A 21,253-nucleotide genomic window follows, 5' to 3' on the forward strand; every position below is an offset into this window, starting at 1 on the left:
CTGCTAACCTAGTCCCCAGTACCAATGTTCCTTCTCCATAACAAGACACCTGGTCAGTTGATCCTCAAGTGGCCAGGTTCTTTAGAACTTCTTTAAGTCCCTAGTGAATGGTACCCCTGGTACCTAGGGTATGGTCATGAAGAGGGCCTCTAAGAGATGCAGCACAACCTATGCCACTCTAAGGGGCCCAGCAACAACCTTATACAGACTGACATTGATGGCTGCATGACTAGGTGCTTCCTAAAAGTGAAAACATGACATGGCACACAGCCTCTGTGCCATGTCCTTTATACACTGCATATAATATTTGTAACTCATCCCTAGAGTAGGCCTTACAGACCTAAGGCAGGGTGCATTATATTACATGTGGGGACATATTGGCAAGAGCAGATATGTCCCTACTGTGTCTTTGTTGATTCTTAGACATAGTGAGTGAACAGTGAAGCCATTTTAAGTACGCGTGCTAGACACTGGTCAATATGAGTTCCCTAGCTACACGATGGCTTCACTGAAAACGGGGATATTTGGTATCAAACATCTCATATTAATAAACCCTAATTTTTTCCAGTGATACATCCAGAGGGTACCTCAGAGTCTCATTGGAGATCAGAAGACAAAGCCTGCTCTGGGAGCGGTTCAACAGGATAACCTGCAAATATGCATTCCAAAGCATGCAGCTTCAAAGAAGTCCACCGCCTTTGGTATGCAGAACTGGCCATTCTCAAAGGGTCATGCTGACCCCCTACCCCATGGCCCATCCAGCACCTGGACAGATGGGAAAATGTGGTGAAGTTAAGGACCTCTGGAGAAGGTGATGCCCACTGCCCACAGTAAATGGTCATCTAGGGGGTGTAGTAATCCCAAGGGCAAGTAGCCCATTGGCTGCTACCCTTCACACCCCTTAACATCCACTAAATTGAGTATTTAGTGGACCCCCCTGATACTAGGACTTCAAATCTTTGCTGGAACCAAAAGAAGAAGTGGGCAATAAGCCTGCCCACCTGAGAACTGAGGAGTGTGACTGATTTGGTGCCTACCCTGCCAGCCTACCTGCTGCACCTGACCCAGGAGCAACTGACCTGTCCTGCCGCTGCAGCCTCCAAGAAACCGGGAGAGCTGCCAGTGCTTCGCAAATCACCAAGAGCTCCCTTGGAGCAGAGGAGCTGCTTCCCTGCATCTGCAAGCATCCTAAGAAAGAACTGTAAGGACTGGGACTGCTAAAAACCCAATGTCGTACATCACCACTGCACTTGAGATGCCTAGTTCGAGCTGAAGTGTGGCAGCGGTGGCAGCGTGGTCCACGGGCCCTCCAGAAACGGAGCCCACCTTGAGTTCACCCACTGTGGACTTCACAACGGTGTCTGCAGCCTGTTTCTGAGGACCCTCCTGCAACCACATGTGACTAGGAGACAAACTCCCAATGCCTCTGCACCAATCTGCTGCTGACCAAGGAGAAGAGGACCAAGGGTATCCCTGCTTCTCCCCGCCTCATGAGACCTGAGCCGATTTGTTGGCTTGATCAGACTGGACACCCAGTCTACGCCTGCAGACTGTTTCTGTGGCCCCCGTAACCACAAGTAACTCCAGCACCGGACCCAACACAAGAAGAGAAGTGGACTGATGATATCCCTGTGTGCCCGAGGACCTCAAGGATCAGTCCCACCTTCAGCAACTTCCCGACCGAACCGTTTTCCGTTGAAGTGAATGGGAGACCTGATGCTGTAACACACTTCTACCCCCGGATGCCTCAGAGGCTCCTGAAGTGACCTGTTGGTGTGGCCTTGAACCCTGCCCCATATTCATCTGAATTCTTGGAGAACAGTCCTGTAAGTCACTGTGAAGCGTACGACTGCTGTATATGTTTTCTCCCATAGAATATCATTACCACACCCAAAAAGTGTCAACTTTAAAAAATCTAAATATCTATATCTCAAAAAGTACTGACTTGATTCTGGTGATCTTGATCTCAACGTTTATATAAAAGCCTCAAAACATGGCTCTTTGAGCAGTAACACCCCCCCTCCCACACCCAGCACCTTGAGACCCTACCCGGTGAGTAGCGCTTTTAAGAAATGTTTTGATTGATTGATTGATTGATTGAAGTATGTGTTATTTGTATAAAATGGTGGCGGATTTCTTTATTGAGTGTGTGTCTCACTTATTGTATGAGTGTGTGCCTTATATGCTTAGCACTCTCATATGCCAAACTGCTCGATCACACTACCCACAAAGTAAGCATTTGGGATGTCATTTGCACCTCTGTGAGACCTCTGAGGATTGCTTGGACTCTTTGCACAGTGTACCTCATTTTGGTCCACTATATACAGAGCCACCTTCCTACAGTCAGCATGGCTTCATCTCAGCCACAGTGCACCCCGTTCCAGGATAATCCCAGCAAAAGGGCTCCTCTGCCACATGTTGCACAGAGGCAGTTTTTATAATGAAAGAATTGCTCATATCGTCAGAGGTACAGAGCTGATGTGATGATTTATCTCCAATGTGATGATTTGTCTCCAATGGACAGTCATGATACAAGGGCATTGCGTGTCCGTGTGCCTAGTCTTGGACGGAGTATACAGACTGAATGGCAGCAATGCTTATAAGGAATAGGCTGCATGTACAGTGTCTTCTCTGTACAATAATGCATAGGTGTAAAATCAAGTTAAAAGTTACCAACAGAAAAAGATGCCGTGCTAAAATGTGCAACCTAAAATGGAGGATCTACGTGGGCCCTGTTGTGCTTCAGCACACTGAAGGAAAAAAGATGTCAAGTAAAAGTTTTTTCGGTTTGCTTCTCTATGGAAGAGTCCTGAAATAACGTGTTAGTTGTTAACATTCACTCCATAGGACTTACTTTGTTTGTTTCCAGAATGTGGGCACTTCACTGGTACAGCCTGACCTCATTTGTCAGATGTACTGTAGCGTGGGTCTGACAAGCTTTGTAGGTAACTTCTTTTTGCTTTTTGTTAACACTTTGCTGAAACTGCAGCCTGACTCCGTGTCTCAGTCAACATTTTATGTGAGTAAATTGTGCTAGGTTGCATACACCCATCTGGTTTCTAAAGACACTGCTCCAGATGATTAGTTCACTTTCGATACCTCACTCTTCCATTGGGTGGCAGAGTTCCAGCTCCTTTCAGTTGTTCTCATTCACCCTTGATTATTTGCTCTCTTTTAGTATTCAGTTATGTGCTGATGCCATCATTCACTGTAGGCCCTGAGTTATACTTTTTGACGTAAACCTGCGTTAGCACAGGTGTGCGTCAAAAAGTATAGCGCCGGCTAGTGCCATTCCAGAGCACCAGCCGGGCGTCATATTTAAGAAATGGAACAAGCTGGCGCTAAGGCCCGGTTAGCGTCCAAATACATGACGCTAACAGGGTGGGGGAGGGGTAGGGAATACTGGAGGTTGTGCTTGAACGAATGGCGCTAGTCAGGTTAGAGTCAAAATCATGACTCTAACCTGACTAGTGCCATTGTTTGACACTCAACCCCATTAACATGACTCCTGTCCAAATAAAGACAAGATTCATGCCCCCAAGCCAATGGCCAAGCCCAGGGGCTTAAGTCCCCTGGGCATGGCCATTGGGCACAGTTCCATGTAGAGGGGACCCAAGTTAGGCCCCCCTATGGCACTTTGAGAAAAAATTGCAAATACTTACCTCTACTTACTTGTACTTACCTGGGATGGGGTCCGCCCATCCTCTGGTGTCCTCCTGGTTTGGGGGTGTTCCTGGGGCTTAGGTGGGCACCTGTGGGCTCTTTCCATGGTCACTGATCATGGAAATGGGTCCGAGGGTCCCCTAACGCCTGCCCTGCCCTGACCCACGCGTTAAATAATGGTGCAAAGCAAGTTTTGCACCATTATTTGACCCCTCCTCCCCCGTGCGTGATTTTTGCACGAGGGGAAAAATATGGCGCTAAGGCCAAAGAGACATTTTTTGCACGGGAATGCCTACCTTGCATCTCATTGACGCAAGGTAGGTTTCCACGTCCAAAAAATGACTTTAACTCCATAACTTTGCGCAAGTCGGGTCTAGCGCAAAAGTATAAATATGGAGTTAGTTTTGCACCGAATTTACGTTAAAAAAAATGATGCAAATTTGGTGCAAAACAAGTATAAATATACCCTGTAGTTTTTTAATATATCTCACACTAAGTTGAAATGCATTGAAGACCTGTTGTCTTTTCAAAGTCACTGTATTACTTGCATTTTGAGGGGACATTAATAGGTATGACATTAATAGGTATTTTGTAACATAACATTCCATTAATGGGATCAACGTTGCTTTATTTGCTTGACGGCGGGTCATAGGTTTGATCATGTCCTGTAGTCATCATCCGTGCATGTGGATTGGTCACTAATGTTTTGCTATGGAAGATGCTGTGAAATGTAGTCCACCCAGTCATTATGTGCCACATTGACTCCCTTCTAAATCATGTGTGTTATAGTCATCATCATAGTGATCCATGCATGAGGATTGGTTCTTTTGGCTGCATCACAAAATAATCCAATGGGATCTTGGCAGTGAAAATATTACAAAAGACTGTTTTCTTATTCCTAGCATAAACAACATGCTTTTGATGGTGACAAGTGATAAGTAGTTCTCAAAGTTATATTTGAGAAGTACTTACCATAAGATCAAATTACATCTGGCATCAAAAGTAGTGAATGCTAGTTTTGCTGAGTTGGCTAAACAGCATAATGAGATCCTTGAGCAAGTTTTAGATAAGTTATCTACCAACAGGTGTAGAGGTTATGTTTGATGTTGGTTTAAAAACTATTTTCACAGTGGATGCCAGTACCATGAGTCTAGGAGGATGTTCTCTTGCATGCATATGAAGGAAGAGAGATGCAGACACTTTTGCTAACCGCTCTTTGTTTAGCACGGTTAGGAATGACTCAGTAATTGAATGGGAGGCATTAGCAGCATTCTTCACTGAGTATTTTCAACACTATAGTTGGGGTCTTAAGATAATTTTAAAAAACTGATCATAAACCACTACTCAAAGTTTTGAAGTTGGAAGTGGTGAGCAATTGCTCAGCTAGACTAGCGGTCAAGATTTAATTTTACCAGTGCAGCATCGAAAATGTTCCTGGATTAAGGAACTCTATTGCTGATTGTCTGTCTCACTTGCCAGAAGTGTCAGGAGGTACTTATAAGGTATAGAATAGAGAAGTGGTAGCAAATATATATGGCCTAAAAAAGTGTTTGGAAGTTCTGTTTTCAAGGAGGATTGGATGGTAGCAATGAAGAATTGCAGTGCTTTGAAAGGAGTGGTTGTGTTAATACAGAAAGGGTTTTGAAGCAACACAACTATTCCAGAATGTGCCAAACGTTTTACAACACTTTGGAAACATTAACAATGAGCAATGGGTATGTGGTGATGCAAGGAGAAAAAGGTGTTCCCCTAAATGGTCATCCCTAAGAGTTTAGCATTGGCCCATAAAAGGCGCATTGGGCAGGCTATGATGTCGAAGCATCCCAAGGAGAGATTTGGGTGGTTTGGAAGCGAGGCAAAGAAAGGGGAGAAACAAAGCTTGTCTCAAATTTTTTTTTACCCTTCTTGATCCTTACCAGATCTTGCAAGATATTCAGCAGTGATTGTGGACCTGCATTCTAAGTGACTAGAACTGTCATTCATAAGAAATGTGACAATCCACTTTACCATTGTGGCATTGAGGGCAATTTTCAGTAGGAAGGGGATTCTGTCCTTGTTGATTCTCTTTGAAAATAAAGAACATTTTGGAGGGATGTGGAATTACTCATAATCACACCTCTTTGTACAATTCTGTGGGCAATAGGCAGGTGGAGAGGATAATCTGGTTACTTGAGGGGACCTTTGAAATGGTTAAGTCAGGCGGTTGAGAGGGAACTGGGAGATATGTTGTGATAACAGCATACTAAAATTAGTAGTGTAACTGTTAAATCCCCTTTTGAGATCATGTGAAATAGATCAGCTGGTACAAAGTTGACTACAGGATGGTTACACAAAGTTTATGATGTTGAGATTAAGCCCTAACTCTTCCTATGTTGAAATTGACTTGCATGCCCAGTAGGTGTTTCTGATACTTTAGATGCACAAAGACTGGCATTAACCAACCAGCCAATTCAGACAATTCAGCCATATATTTATGAAAATGTATTTCAAAATGTACCACCGAGCTCTTCCCAATATTTATATTCTCTTGCTTATATGCGCCCATTTAGTACATTCAATCTTCTAGCACATTCCCAGCTGGCATATTTAAGAGGGGGTTTGTGTTGTTTGGTTGTGTTGCACCACGCAACACGGTACATGCACAACGCAAACTCCAAATGTGAACTTTGCATGGCCCTGAATTGCTCCATAAATTTAGAGTAAAGCGATGCAGAGCAAATCATTGTGTTGCATTACTCTGGCCAGTGAAGGCCTTCCATGGGCATTACGTGGGAGTTCCCATGCAACTCCAATAGATTTTGACGCATTCCCAGATTTACCTGAACTGGTAAACCCAGGAATGTGCCAAAATACTTTGCAGGGGAGACATATCGTTATTTCTCCTTGTAACTTCCTCTTTCTACATGTGCTGCTTTCTGCAGCACACATAGATAGAGGAACATGCCTCAGGGGGATTATTTTTGTGCAGGAAGGTGCTCCTTCCTGCACAAAAAACAATCCTGCATACAAAGGAGGCTCCCTTGCAAGGGTGCTTATCTTAGCATTAGGCAGCCAAAAAGGCACCAGCACAGGGAAAAGACAGGAATGCACTGTATTGACTTAAATACTCCTCATTCCTGGTCATTCCCTTTCAAGCAGTGCAGGGCAGCAAGATGATTTACTGCACTGCCTGTTTTTCTCACAAATATGCCCCTAAGTCTTGGCCAGCACTTCCACTCTAAAATGTTATAACACCACCGTTGGGGTGTGTTCAGACCAAGGGGCATATTTACAAGGAACTGGTGCATCAGCTCTGATGCCCCAGTTTCCTTATGCTACCCTGTGCCCCCCCCTAAGGACACAATACAGCACACCATGGCGTTTGTTAGCACAACAGCATTTTTGACACTGTGGTAGTGCTTTGCTGGACCAGAGCCCAGCAAGACTCAGGGAGGTCCATAGCATAAAGCACTAGCATCTAGAATGGTGCAGTGAAATCCAGTAAATTTCACTGTGCCATTTTTTTGGGCTTCCCTGTGGGAGAACGTACCCCTTGTGTACATTATACCTGGTGCAGGTATAACGTGGAGAAAGGGATTTGAAGTGGCACTATGCTAGCATTGTGCCACTTTGTAAATAGGGCCTGTTTAGTACCGCTGTACCGTAAAACAAATGACACAGCGGCAGCGTTGAGGGGTGCAAGGGACTTGTAAATATGACACTAGGTTGATATAATCCAGACACTCCATTTTTTCTTTCATTCTGCTCTCTCCCACAGGCAGTGCTTGCCCCATCCCTGGCTCCTGCTGGCAGACCACACTGGGCGTGGCCTGTGGTGTTCTCCTGGGTGCTGCAATCATTGTGGCAGGGGTGGCTGTTCATTATGAGAGACGCCTGAAACAGAAGGGCACAAGCAAAGGTAAAAGTCCACAAGATGGCTGTTATTTTATCTATCTGTATGTTATAGTAACATAACAGTAATGTTTCTATCACTCTTTGCCTCAGATGAAAATCTGTACCAGAATGCCAGCGTTATCAAAAATCCGGATACCCAAGTTGAGAACATGAGAAAAGGGCGCAACGGGCAGTCAGCGGTGAGTAGCAGGCAGTGATGAAGCCATGCTTCAAGTAAAAATGTAAATAATGCCTCATATTAACAAATACAATGTATTCATTTTGTTTTTGCTTGAATTGTCATATTGTATAAAACAAACTAGGCCTTCCAGTCTGTGCAGGAAGAGCAAATCGTTGGGGTTGTTTTAATCCCTGCTCATACTAGAGAGCAAGCTATGTCTGGCAGAACAATTGGCTCCAACTCATAAGAGTGCCCGCTGAGGTGCACTGCTGTGAGTGTGGCTACTGTCAGCTGTAGATGCTGCAGGAACTATCTCTTCCTTCATTAGGGGTAGCCTTTCTTGATTCTTTAGTACATTTAATTTTATTAAATGTGGATGAGTACCCTATACTGGGCCTGAGGGTCCACCCCTGCCTTGCTCTTGAGTCTGCATGACGCCGGCAATACACCTCTTTACATACGTTGTCAGTGCCCACATACCTAGTCTCCATCATATAATATGTTTTGGGGAGGGAGTTTGATTTCATTTTATGAAAGGAACACACAGTTGTTTTAAAGTGCTTCCCTCTTTTCATGGTCGAGCAAGGACTTCTGACATGTTGGCAGATTGTAAACGGTCAATGGGTTGATAGAAATGCCTCCACGTAGGTTGACTTAGCACTATTTGCAAGCAAACCAATCCTGAAAACAAAGGGGTCTCCACCAAAAGACCGTCCTCCAAGTAAGACAGCTACAGATTGGATAATTAGTGGAGGGGAATGGGTTATTAGTTGGGAATAATTTGAGTCCTGTCTAAGTAATAAATCCACCCTTGTCAGGTCAAATACCAAGGCCCTGATTTATACTTTTTGACGCTGAACTGCACGAACGCAGTTTAGCGTAAAAAAGTATACCGCCGGCTCGCGTCATCCCAAGAAGTCGGCCTGGCGTCATATTTATGGGATAAAGTTGGCCAGCGGTAAGGCCCGGTTTATGTCAAAATAGTTGATGCTAACCGTACGGGGGAGGAGTAGGGAAAACTGGAGGTTGTGCATCAAAGAATGGCGCTAGTCAGGTTAGAGTCAAGAAAACGACTCCAACTTGATTAGCTCCATATTTTGGCGCACAACCCTAATGGACATGACTCCTGTCTAAGTAAAGACAGGAGTCATAGCCCCCAACTCAATGGCTATGCCCAGGGAACTCATGTCCCCTGGGCATAGCCATTGGGGTCAGTGCCATGTAGGGGGGCCCAAGATAGGCCCCACTCTGGCACTTAAAAAATGTTTTTAAAATGCTCACCTCTACTTACCTCTGCTTACCTGGGATGGGGTCCCCCTGTCCTTAGGTGTCTTCCTGGTGTGGGTGGGGGTGTCTCTGGGGTCAGGGAAGAGCGCCTGTGTGCTCTTTACATGGTCTTTGACATTGGAAAAGGCCCACAGGTCCCCTAATGCCTGCCCTGACCCAGGACTTAAATAATGGCGCTAAGCAAGCTTAGCGCTATTATTTAGGCCCGCCTCCTTCTCGTGCACCATTTTTGCACAAGGAGATAAATAAGGCACCTGGGGCCAGATGTAGGAAACACTTTGCGAGTCGCAAACGGCAAAATCTGCTGTTTGCGACTCGCAAATGCGTGTTTCCTATGCAGAAATGCATTTTGCGAGTCGTTACCGACTCGCAAAATGCATTTCCGAATCGCAAATAGGAAGGGGTGTTCCCTTCCTATTTGCGAGTCGCAGTGGTATGCAACTCCATTTGAGACCGCGTACGCGGTGGCAAATGGAGTTGCAGTTACCATCCACTTCAAGTGGATGGTAACCCACTCGCAAATTGGAAGGGGTCCCCATGGGACCCCTTCCAGTTTGAGACTGGACCCCAAAATATTTTTTCAGGGCAGGGAGTGGTCCAAGGGACCACTCCCTGCCCTGAAAAAACCGAAACAAAAGGTTTCGGATTTTTTTTAAATGCAGCTCGTTTTCCCTTAGGGAAAACGGGCTACATTAAAAAAAAAAAAAAACTGCTTTATTTAAAAGCAGGTCGCTAACATGGAGGCCTGCTGACTACAGCAGGCCTCCATGTTAGCGAGTGCCTTTACTCGCTATGGGGCCGCAATTTGCGACCCACCTCATGAATATTCATGAGGTGGGTCATTGCGACCCCATAGCGAGTTGCAGTCGGTGTCTGAGACACCGTACTGCATAGCAATTTGCGACTTGCAAATTGCGAGTCGGAAGGACTCGCAATTTGCAACTCGCAAATTGCCACCTACCTACATCTGGCCCCTGGGCCCTAGAGTGATTTTTTGCCTGGGAATGCCTAGCTTGCATCTCATTGACACAAGGTAGTTTTCCACAGGGAAGAAATGACTTTAACTCTAATATTTTGACGCTAGACGAGTCTAGCATCAAAATATAAATATGGAGTTAAGTTTGAGCTGAAAATTACGCTATTTCTGCGCAAACAGAGTATAAATATGCCCCCCAGTTTATTAAATAATCCTGGTCTCACCTCATTGTAGTTATGGCACAGAGATGCCAGGCTAGACTTGAAGAAATTATTAAAACAAAACACTATATAATCCTGCAACTAAATTATAAAAAGATAATAAAACTGTAATAGGAAAAATGACACAAAATGATACAATGTTTTTAGGTTGTTGAACTTTTTAGGAATCACCTTTATCACTGCTCGATGGTACTCTCATAATGCCTGCAATGCCAGAAACTGAATTATTATTTTGCTCTCCTGCCATGCATGCAAGTGGATTAGAAACCAAACATGATGGCGCACTCCATAGAGAGGAAGATGGGAGAATGTGGTCATCACTTCAACAGGGGAAGAGGCAATCACATAACAGAGCTCTTATCTAAATGATGCAGTCCTGAGAAAAAAGGTTTAAGGAGAGACTTCAGCAGTGGCCTGTGCCACATGGTAGTGGCATGTGTCACTGTGGTGTGTCACTTTCCCTTCCTCCCCAATCCTCTGGATTTGTGAGAGGAAAACAAAAGTGAATAAGAAAGTGTTGAGAAGGTGGAGGTTGGAGGATGGACATGGGTTGGAAACAAAAGGAAGCAAAGAAGGGTCCTAAGGATGTATCTATGGTAGCAGAACAAAAATCAAAGCTACTCCCCCTTCAGTGAGCTATTCTTGGTGACCGAGTGATAAAAGTCAGTTCATTCCTGTACAATCCTTCAGCTATAGCAACTCCAGGAGAGAATGTTCTATCCAGGTCAGATGTTCTCTTCCTGTTTTATATTTAAATCATCAGATGTGCTAAGTCTTTTCCTTCTCTCTTCTGTAGAGTCAAGACTCAGCTGCCGATTCAACGTACATGGTAAGTACAAGGATTAGACCTTGTGACATCACAAGACGTTAGCCATAATGTCATTATTGTATCTTACCCTAGAGACAGGAAACAGATCCCGAGCACAGAAGGAGGAGACACCCTTCCTGTGTGTGGGAGACTTGTCTTCCTATCAGAAAGAGAAACAGGATACGGAGGCATTACTGATCTTTAACTTTGATGGTTACTGATGGAGATGAAGTGTCTCAGAGAAGAACATCAGCAGAACAGGAGAACCTAAATTAAAACCTGATAAACCCAATAAGTGCATCTGTCTGCCAATGGCTGACAGCAACACTCCCTTCCCAGTGCGTCTGTCATCCATTGGCCCACACTAGAGGATTTTAAGGGGCCCTTTGGTGTTCTGCATCAGAGGCATTCCTTTATGTTTTTCATAAGGCTGCTAAGGAAGAGCTTTCTGAGCATATGATGATAGACCGGCACACTGATGTCACCACAGTAAAGTGAAAGTTAAACAAGCTGATGGGCTTGTTTTACTTTCAATGAATCAGTGCTGGGGAGTATATCTCAGCCCTGAGCATTGATTCTCCTGGGAGAGGTATTGTTAAAATGGGGAGAATCACCCCTTTCCTATGGAACCAGTGCCTAGTGGATGCCTGCTTCCAAAGGAGATCGATCCCCAAGCAGGGATCCACCCATTAGCTACCAGGGATAGGGAGAGTAACCCATTAGGCAAGGGCTTGTGCTCCCACCTGGCACTTGTATTATTTCAGTATTTTTGCAAATGGGAGCAATTACCACTGAAAGCCAGGGATTTGTTGTAATGAAACATAGGGTAGGGGGCTGCCCAGCATGGGCATGACCATGCCCCAAACCCCAAGTAAATGGAGCAACAGTTTTTCTGCCCCTCTTGGGGTCAGATGGGCATAATTACCCCTGATCTGCACTACCATTGGCCATGGAAAGTTTTTTTTGTTTAAATATAATGGTGGAAGTGCCCTCACCCTAACTAATTGGGGCAACAGTCTTTCTTCCCCCTGGGGGCCAGAGTTTGCCAATTACCCCCAATCTGCCCCCGGGGGGGGCAGCAAACCCACAAATGCCAGAGAATATATTTTTTTTAATATAGGGAAAGGAGCTGCTAAGTAAATGGAGCAATAGTCCTTCTGCCCTCTGGGGGACAGATAGGGGTAATTACCCACAATCTGACCCCCAGCTGACAGAAAAGCCACTAGATGTCAGGCATTTTGTTTTTATAGAGGGTTAGGGGCTGCCCACCATGGGCATTGCTATGGCCCCAGCCCAGAAAAATGGGGCAGCAGTATTTCTGCCCTCCCTTGGGGGTGGCAGATGGAGTTAATAAACATTTTTATCTGAAGGCATGTAGGTGCATAGAATAGTAAAACATTTGTTATTACCAATTGGATTTCACTACATTTTGGCCTTCCAAAAATAAACTAGTGTGTAGGAAAGAATACTTTTGAAAATGACCCTCTAAAACATATGCTAGTATGGGTACCCCCGATTTCAGAGATGTACAAAAAACCTCTGCTACTAAGCTCAATATCTTTTGCCCATTTCAGAAATACATTGGTTTACTGGATACCTATTTTTCACTCTACATATTTCACCATATGAATCGGTCTATTGTGGGCACACAACAAAAACCATTGTACGGTGCAGCTCAGATGTTGGCTCTGGAGACATTGACAATTTCGGCTACAGGACCTTATAACTTATTGTCCACTTAGGATATCCACACCAAAGTTGCGACCTCTTTTTCCAACATCCAGAAGAAAGCATGTGTTTTTTCCCTGCAAACGGCATCAACAAAGGGTTTGTGGTGCTAAAATCACCAACGTCCCAGGAACAGGCAGACTTGAATCAGAAAATCAAATTTTTCAACACATTTTTTCATTTTACTGGGACATACGCCATTTTTACTATTTTTGTGCTTTCAGCCTCCTTCCAGTTAGTAACAGAAATGGGTGTGAAACCAATGTTGGATCCTGGACAGCTAAACATTTCTGAAACGTAGACAAAATTCTGAATTCAGCAAGGGGTCATTCATGTAGATCCTTTAAGGTTTTCCTACAGAAAATAACAGCTAAAATAAAAATAAAATTGAGTTGAAAAAACCCAAACATTTCTGTCCACGTTTTCTTCTGTAACTTTTTCCAACTATGTCAAATTTTTTAAAGCAGTATACCGTTACGTCTGCTGGACTCTTCTGGTTGCAGGGATATATAGGGCTTGTAGGTTCATCAAGAACCCTAGGTACCCAGAGCCAATAAAGGAGCTGCACCTTGCAATGGGTTTTCTACGGATACTGGGTAAACAGCAATTCATTTGGTAAATTAGAAAGAGTGAAAAATATGTATTAAGGAAACCTTTCTATTTCCAAAATGGGCACAAGATAAGGTGTTTGAGAAACAGTGGTTATTTGCACATCTCTGAGTTCGGGGCTCCCCATACTAGAATGTGAATTACAGGGCTTTTCTCAAACAGACTTCTTTCTTACAGACTGTCTTACATTTGGAAGGAGAAAATGTAGAGAAAGACAATGGGCAATAACATTTGTTCTTTTATTCTATATTTCCCTACATCTCCTGATAAAAATGGTACCTCACTTGTGTGGGTGGGCCTAAAGCCCGTGACAGGAATCCCCAAAACCCAACACGGGCACATCACATTTTTACATTGAAATTTGACGTATTTATTTTAAGTGCCTACCTGTGGATTTTGGCCTCTAGCTCAGCCAGCACATACCGAAACATGCAAACCTGTGCATTTTTTAAAACTAGACACCTAGAGGAATCGAGTATGGGGTGACTTGTGGGGCTCTCACCAAGTTCTGTTACCCAGAATCCTTTGCAGACCCCAAAATGTGGCCCAAAAACACTTTTTCCTCACATTTAGGTGACAGAAAATTCTGAAATCTGACAGGAGCCACAAACATCCTTCCACCAAGCATTGCCCCAAGTCTCCCAATAAAAATGGTACCTCACTTGTGTGGGTAGGCCTAGTGCCCGCTACGGGAAATGCCCCAAAATACAACGTGGACACATCACATTTTCCCAAAGAAATCTGACATGTTTTTGCAAAGTGCCTAGCGCTGGATTTTGGCCTCTAGCTCAGCCAGCACCTAGGGAAACCTAGCAAACCTATACATTTTTTTAAACTAGGCACCTAGGGGAATCCAGAATAGGATGACTTATGGGGCTCTCACTAGGTTCTGTTACCCAGAATCCTTTTCAAACTTCAAAATTTGGCTAAAAAACTATTTTTCTTCACATTTTGGTGATGGAAAGTTCTGGAATCTGACAGGAGCCACAAACTTCCTTCTACCCAGAGTTCCCCTACGTCTCCCGATAAAAATGGCACCTCACTTGTATGGATAGGCCTAGTGCCTGTGACAGGAATTGCCCCAAAAAACAACAAGGACACATCACATTTTCCTATAGAGAAAGGACATGTTTTTGCAAAGTGCCTATCTATGGATTTCGGCCTCTAGGTCAGCAGGCACCTAGGGAAACCTAGCAAACCTATACATTTTTTAAAACTAGACACCTGGGGGAGTCCAGAATGGGGGGACTTGTGGGGCTCTCATCAGGTTCTATTACACATAATCCTTTACAAACCTCAAAATTTGGCAGAAAAAAAACCTTTTTCCTCACATTTCGGTGCTGCAACGTTATGGAATCTGAGGTGAGTCGCAAACTTCCTTCTACCCAGCGTTCCATCGAATCTCCTGATAAAAATTGTACCTCACTTGTGTGGGTAGACCCAATGCCCGCGACAGGAAACGCCCGAACAGCATGGACACATCACAATTTCCCAAAGAAAACTGCTATGTTTTTGGCAAAGTGCCTAGCTGTGGATTTTGGCCTCTCGTCAGCCGGCAACTAGGGAAACCGAGCAAACCTATACATTTATAAAAAGTAGACACATAGAGTATTCTAAAATGGGGTGACTTGGGGGGCTCTCTGCAGGTTCTGTAACGCAGAATCCTTTGCAAACCTAAAAACATGGCAAAAAAACACACTGTTTCCTCACGTTTCGCTGATAGAGAGTTCTGGCATCTGAGTGGAGACAAAAACTTCCTTCTACTCAAGTTTCTCGATAAAAATGGTACCTCACTTGTGTGGGTAGGCCTAGTGCCCGCGACAGGGAAGGGTCCAACACAACATGGACACAACAAAAATATCTATTACAAAACAACCTTTTTTTCCAGTGGGGGGCACCTGCGTTTTTTGTCCCGGGTTGCAGCGGTCATCTCGGTAAACCTATCAAACCCAAACATTTTTTTAAACTAGACACCCAGTGGAGTCAGAGAGGTGTGGCTTGCATGGATCGCCCAACATTTTCATACTCTGAATCCCCTGCAAACCTCAAATTTAGCTAAATAAATAAAATGTTCCTCTCATTTCTGTGTGGGAACACCGCGGAACCCTAGATGACCGCTGCACCCTAGACCAAAAACGCAGGTGCCCCCCTTATAAAAACAGGTAGGTTTGTAACAGATAACTTTGTTGTATCCATGCTGTGTTTTGGACCCTTCCCTGTTGAGGTCACTAGGCCTACCCACACAAGTAAGGTAGCATTTTTATCAAGAGTCCGGGGGAACAGTGGGTGGTATTAGTTTCTGGATTATTTTAGCTTGTGGAAGAATATGGTACAGAAATGCAAGAAAAAATTTGTGATTTTAGTCTCATTCTAAAGTTTACATGGCATTGTGGCTATGAAACTTGTTGGGATCTGGTATCTAGTTTTTTAACTTATCTGGAGTTTGTACCTTTTCCCTAAAGAAGAAGCAAGCACACTACCAAGACTCAGTGAAGTTGAAAACACTAAAATTGTGAAAAGATACGCCCTTAGGTTATGTTAAAAAGACCTCTCACCCACAAACCTAGTTGGTGGCATGCTTCATCGTTGGGATCCCACCAGAGACACCTAGCATGTCACGGGTGTGCTGCGATGCCTGATTACAGCGGAGCAGGTTTTTTCATTTTTACCACAGATACTGGTTGGATTTCGGCACGCGAGTGAGTGATGGTTCAGTAGATGGAATTTTAGTAACGAGATTTCACAAAAATGAAATGCACTGTTAATAACTGAAAGGCCAAAAAACTGAACCAATGACTCACAGATCATGAGCTGTAAAGCCACGTCAAGGCACCAACCGCTTTACAGTCCATTCACACACCTTTCATACATGACATACACAAGACCATACACGCCGCAGCCGCGGGCCCAGCACATTACAACACTCACATCAATAGACAGCGCCATTTAAGGGCCTATCACTTTCATACGCCCACATGTTTGACACAGTAATCACACCAGCTGAAACAGTCTGTTGACTTGCGTTTGGCTAGCAGTGTTTTGTAGTGGACAACAGCAAGTCACTATTTACACCACCAGCCAAGTGCCACTCCACGCACACCGCCATCCAAGTGTCACTCCATGCACACCGCTAGCCAAGCACCACTCCACGCATATCACCAGCCAAGTGCCACTCCACACACACTGCCATCCAAGCGCCACTCCATTCACACCACCACTTTTTTTTAATGAAATAGAAAACACTAACTAATTACAAGTAAGTACAAAACTAAAAACACAAAAGCTCTAACTAAATACATGACAGTAATGACAACCAGGAAACTGAACAAAAAATATAAAACAGGCAGTTTACACTCACGGTAGTTCCCAATAATTCTTTTTGGTGTGGTACCTTCTTAAACAGCCAGCCACACACAGCCCAGGCTTCGAAGAACAATCGGGGCAGTACATACGTGTCTCCCTCTGGATACCTCTTTGGGCACAGACTCTACATTTCTCAGCGGGAAAATGTTTTTTGGGCATGGGAGAAATGTGCTCAGGAAAGTGGCAATCTTTCAATCTAGCCACATCCTCCACCACTGCTTCTCTAGGAACTCTTGCCTATTCCACCACAGCAAGGCTCTCTATCACAGAACAATCCTTGAACACAACAAAAGCATTAAAATATGCTAAATGGAAGAGATGTATAGCCAACTTTTTATACCAAATGTAAGCTTTATGAACAGCAGTGTAAGGTCCCACCGTCTGATCTACTCCACCTACACCACCCATGTGCTTATTATAGTCTAAAATGCACGCAGGTTTGAGCACTTCAGCAGCCTGACCCCAAACAGTCACAGTGGAAGTATGCTCATCATGGATGGTAGTCAGCTTGTAGATTTCCCCCCTGCCTGCAATTTTCACAGCTAGCAGCTAATCATTAGGCAAGGCACCGCACTGTCCCCTCTCAAGTTTCTTACACCGTTGGTTAGAGCGGATTGTGCCACAAGCAACAGTGTCAACTTGGAACAATTCCCTCAATAATTGCACTCCAGTGTAAAAGTTATCTAGGTACAAATGGTGACCTTTGTTAAACAGTTGTCTACCAAGTTCCCACAAAATTTTCTTACTAACTCAAAAAGTGGGCGGACAACTAGGGTGGTCAATTCTGGATTCCATATCCGTGTAGACCCAGAAATTATAAACATATCCTGTACTACTTTCAGACACCATATATATCTTAATTCCATACCATTCCCTCTTGTTAGGAATGTACTTCCTAAAAACCAAACGACCCTTGAACAAGACCAAAGACTCGTCCACAGCTATTTCTTTCCCTGGAACATAAACCTCTGAAAAACGACCTACAAAATCATCAAGGACAGGCCTAATTTAAAAAGATGGTCAGAATCAGGGTGATCTCATGGCAAGGCTATACAATGATCAACAAAATGCAGCACCCGAAGAAGAAGCAAATACCAGTTACAACTCATGGTTGCAGGAAATATCGCAGTTGCCATCAAGGGACTTGTAGACCAATATGAAGACAGTGACAGCTTCCTTATCAGCCCCATCAAAAAAGTTAAACCCAAGAACTTTTTCAACTCTTCCAGATCTGTGGGAATCCACCGGCTAGCTCTAGCTAGTGTGGCCTAAGTCTGCCAGCGTTGCCCCTCAAATACTGTTCATCATACAAATTAGTCTGCTTAACAGTCACTTCAAAAATGCATCATCCATAAACAACTGAAAGAAACTGACAGGCAAAAGGTTCTCCATATTCACTCTACACCCCAGGAGACGAGTAAAGGTAGGCAACTCTGGCTGCTCCATGTTTGGTGCAACCCAGAGTTCAGGTCTTTCAATGGGAAGATTTTCAGCCGCTGGCTGCTGCGCTATTGGCAAATCAGTGTCCTCCTGTAAAACAGGCTCTTCATCAGCACTGAGAGTGGCTACATAATCAGATGATTCCCCTCGGACAGAAAATTCACTGCCAGAATCGTGCACTTTCTCCTCTGCCTCAGATGCAGAGTCAGTCTCATAATCATGGGCAGAAGATGACTCAAAAAGCATACCAATTACCTGCTGAGCAGTCAGCATGCAGCTAGCCATGATTCTTCCTATGAAAAGTAACTTGACAAATGCACCACCAACAGACAGCACTGTGTAAGATAAGCAATAAACAAAGGCCCTCATTATGACATTGGAGGTAAGTGCCGCTTACCGCCATGCTGACTGCCGTGGTATACCGCTACGCGTATTATGACCCACACATAGAAATCTGCCACTATACAGACACACACACAAGTCCACCACACCAAAGGTCAGTGATAAAATGGCGGTACCAAAACCCACACCGTTACGCCAACAGAAATACCCCCACAGCATTATGACCCACGAATCACCGCAGCAGACATTCAACCGCAGTAAACCATTGGTGGTACATACTGCCACGCTCATAATACACACACACACTAACAAAACTACACCACATTGGTCAATACAAACTACACACACCTGACACACATACACACACCACACCCACACACCTACACCACTATAAAACACACACACCCATTACCCACAACCCTTTACCACTACAAACAATTTACAACAGAGAGAGAGACACGTCAGGAACACCCACAGAACCAGTGCCACAGAACACCATCACCAATACACCATCCATGCACCTCACACCACACACCCCAACACATCACCCCACACACCCTCACACAAACCACTCAAACTAAACCCATGGCACCACAAAGACACCCCAGGTTCTCAGAGGAGGAGCTAAGGGTCATGGTGCAGGAAATCATCCGGGTAGAGCCACAGCTATTCGGATCACAGGTGCAGCAGACATACATTGCTAGGAAGATGGAGCAATGGTGGAGAGTCGTGGACAGGGTCAACACTGTGGGACAGCACCCAAGAACCAAGGATGACTTCATGAAGAGGTGGAACGACCTACAGGGGAAGGTACGTTCTGTGGTTGCAAGACACCAGATAGCAGTACATAGGACTGGCGGTCGACCCCCACCTCCTCCCCGACAACTAACAACATGGGAGGAGCAAGTCTTGGCAATAATGCATCCTGAGGGCCTGGCAGGAGTAGCAGGAGGACTGGACTCTGGTAAGACAAATCTCAACTACTTTCACCCCCCTACCTGCATGCAATCACATACCCCCACCCTACCCTCACCCCCATCACTCCACCACCTCACATACACACCACCATCACAACCCACCCCTCCCAGTACCCAGCACTGCATGCAACAACAATGCATGGATACCACTCACAGCTCTGCATGGACACCCATCACCACAGCATGCACAGTAGTGACAATCCCTTTAGAACTCACACAAGCCAAAGCTGCTTTTGTAATAACAACCATAGAGGGAAACACATCCATGCACAAGATGTCAAACACATTAACAATAACACTGCATTTACATACCCACAGGACCCCCACACAATGACACCGGAGAAGAGGTGCCAGCAACATCTAGTCCCCCCCGAAGAGGCCCACAGTGATGACAGCAGCTCTGCTTCCCGGATATGGATGACCAACCTGGCCCATCAGGGACCTCTGGACAGTCGGTTACCCAGGCACAGTCCCATCCCACCGTCAGGAAACACCAGCACAGCACCCATCCAGCGGGCCCATACCACTGTCCCCAGGACACGTCAATCAGCAGTGTGTCCACCACTACAGGGACCCCAGGCAACCCCACAAGCACAGGACGATCAGGGACCTGGGGTCAGTGGCCACACGGTTCAGGGGACAGAGGCACAGGACAACAGGGAAGCTGGGAGGACTGCTGTGCGACAGGGGGAGGACAGGCAGAGGGAACCCACTCTCCACGAGGCACTCACCAACATCCTGGGAGCATACCACCATTCTCAGGAGACCATGGGCCAGATACTGGCCAAGTTGCAGGAGACCCAGCGGCTGCAGGAGGGACAGTACCTGGGGATCAGGGAGGACCTGAGGGACATCCACACCACGCTGGTCACCATTGCAGGGGTGCTGACAGACATGACAACACCATGAAGGAGGTAGTGGCACACCAACGGGCCCCTGACACTAGCCACACCGATGAACAGCCTTCCACCTCCATTGATGCTAGTGGACAGGAGGTCCTGTCACAGGAACAACAGGCCACCAGCACCCCACCCCCTGCAGAAGGAGAACCACTGCGCAAACGGTCCTGCGATCCAGGCAGAAGCCAGAGAACATTGCCAAGAACCCTGCCAGGAAATAATACTCCCCTGATTGTCACCCTTGTGTCCCACTCTGTCACCCTGTCCACCTTGAACTGACATTGCTCCCCTTCCTTTGCCCCATTGGACAATGCACCTGTAATCCCAATAGACTGGACCCTATCCTGGACTTTCCTCCACCATCACCCAAGCCCATTACACATCCCCATTTACTTCTCAGCACTGAAATAAACACCCTTGGAAAAAACAAGTATGGAGTATGTCAAATGATTTAAGTTTATCATTTTAAGCTAATACTTGTACTTTTCTGATTTTGTGATTTTAATCATGTCTAGTATATTTATCTGTTTATAGATTGGTAAATGTGTTCTGGTTCACACTTTTATGGCAATTGCCGAATAAAGTTATTTGACTGACTGACTGACTGACTGATTTAAGGATGTTGTTGTTTAACAATTAGTAAACATTTGAAATAGACTGTACAGTGATGTATACATAGTTATGACCTGTAATGTGCTGCAGTCAATACACCAGGAGCCACAGGAGGGCACAAATATCTGCAAATAAACATGTTAAAGGGTACAATAAGTGACCTTTGTAGTGGGAACAGCAGCCAGCCAGAGAAAATAAAATTCACAAAACAGCAATGGAAGGTGAGGCTACAGTGTCTTACCTGTTTGTCACTGGAAGTACTGTTGTATTATAG

General features: G+C 45.0%; 1 protein-coding gene across 3 annotated transcripts in view; it reads left to right on the plus strand.

The window, feature by feature from the left end:
* The window catches only part of LOC138246670 (carcinoembryonic antigen-related cell adhesion molecule 21-like), a 253,270-nt gene that overhangs the window by 173,954 nt on the left and 58,063 nt on the right, over positions 1-21,253 (plus strand). For 2 of the 3 annotated variants that reach the window (XM_069201422.1, XM_069201424.1), the window contains 3 exons: positions 7,421-7,561; positions 7,648-7,736; positions 10,998-11,030. In XM_069201422.1, the coding sequence (XP_069057523.1) occupies positions 7,421-7,561; positions 7,648-7,736; positions 10,998-11,030 (263 nt within the window). The remainder of the gene's footprint in view (positions 1-7,420; positions 7,562-7,647; positions 7,737-10,997; positions 11,031-21,253) is intronic. The other variant, XM_069201423.1, reaches the window with a different exon arrangement.

This window comes from Pleurodeles waltl, chromosome 7, assembly GCF_031143425.1.
Source record: "Pleurodeles waltl isolate 20211129_DDA chromosome 7, aPleWal1.hap1.20221129, whole genome shotgun sequence".
In the NCBI taxonomy this organism is placed as follows: domain Eukaryota; kingdom Metazoa; phylum Chordata; class Amphibia; order Caudata; family Salamandridae; genus Pleurodeles; species Pleurodeles waltl.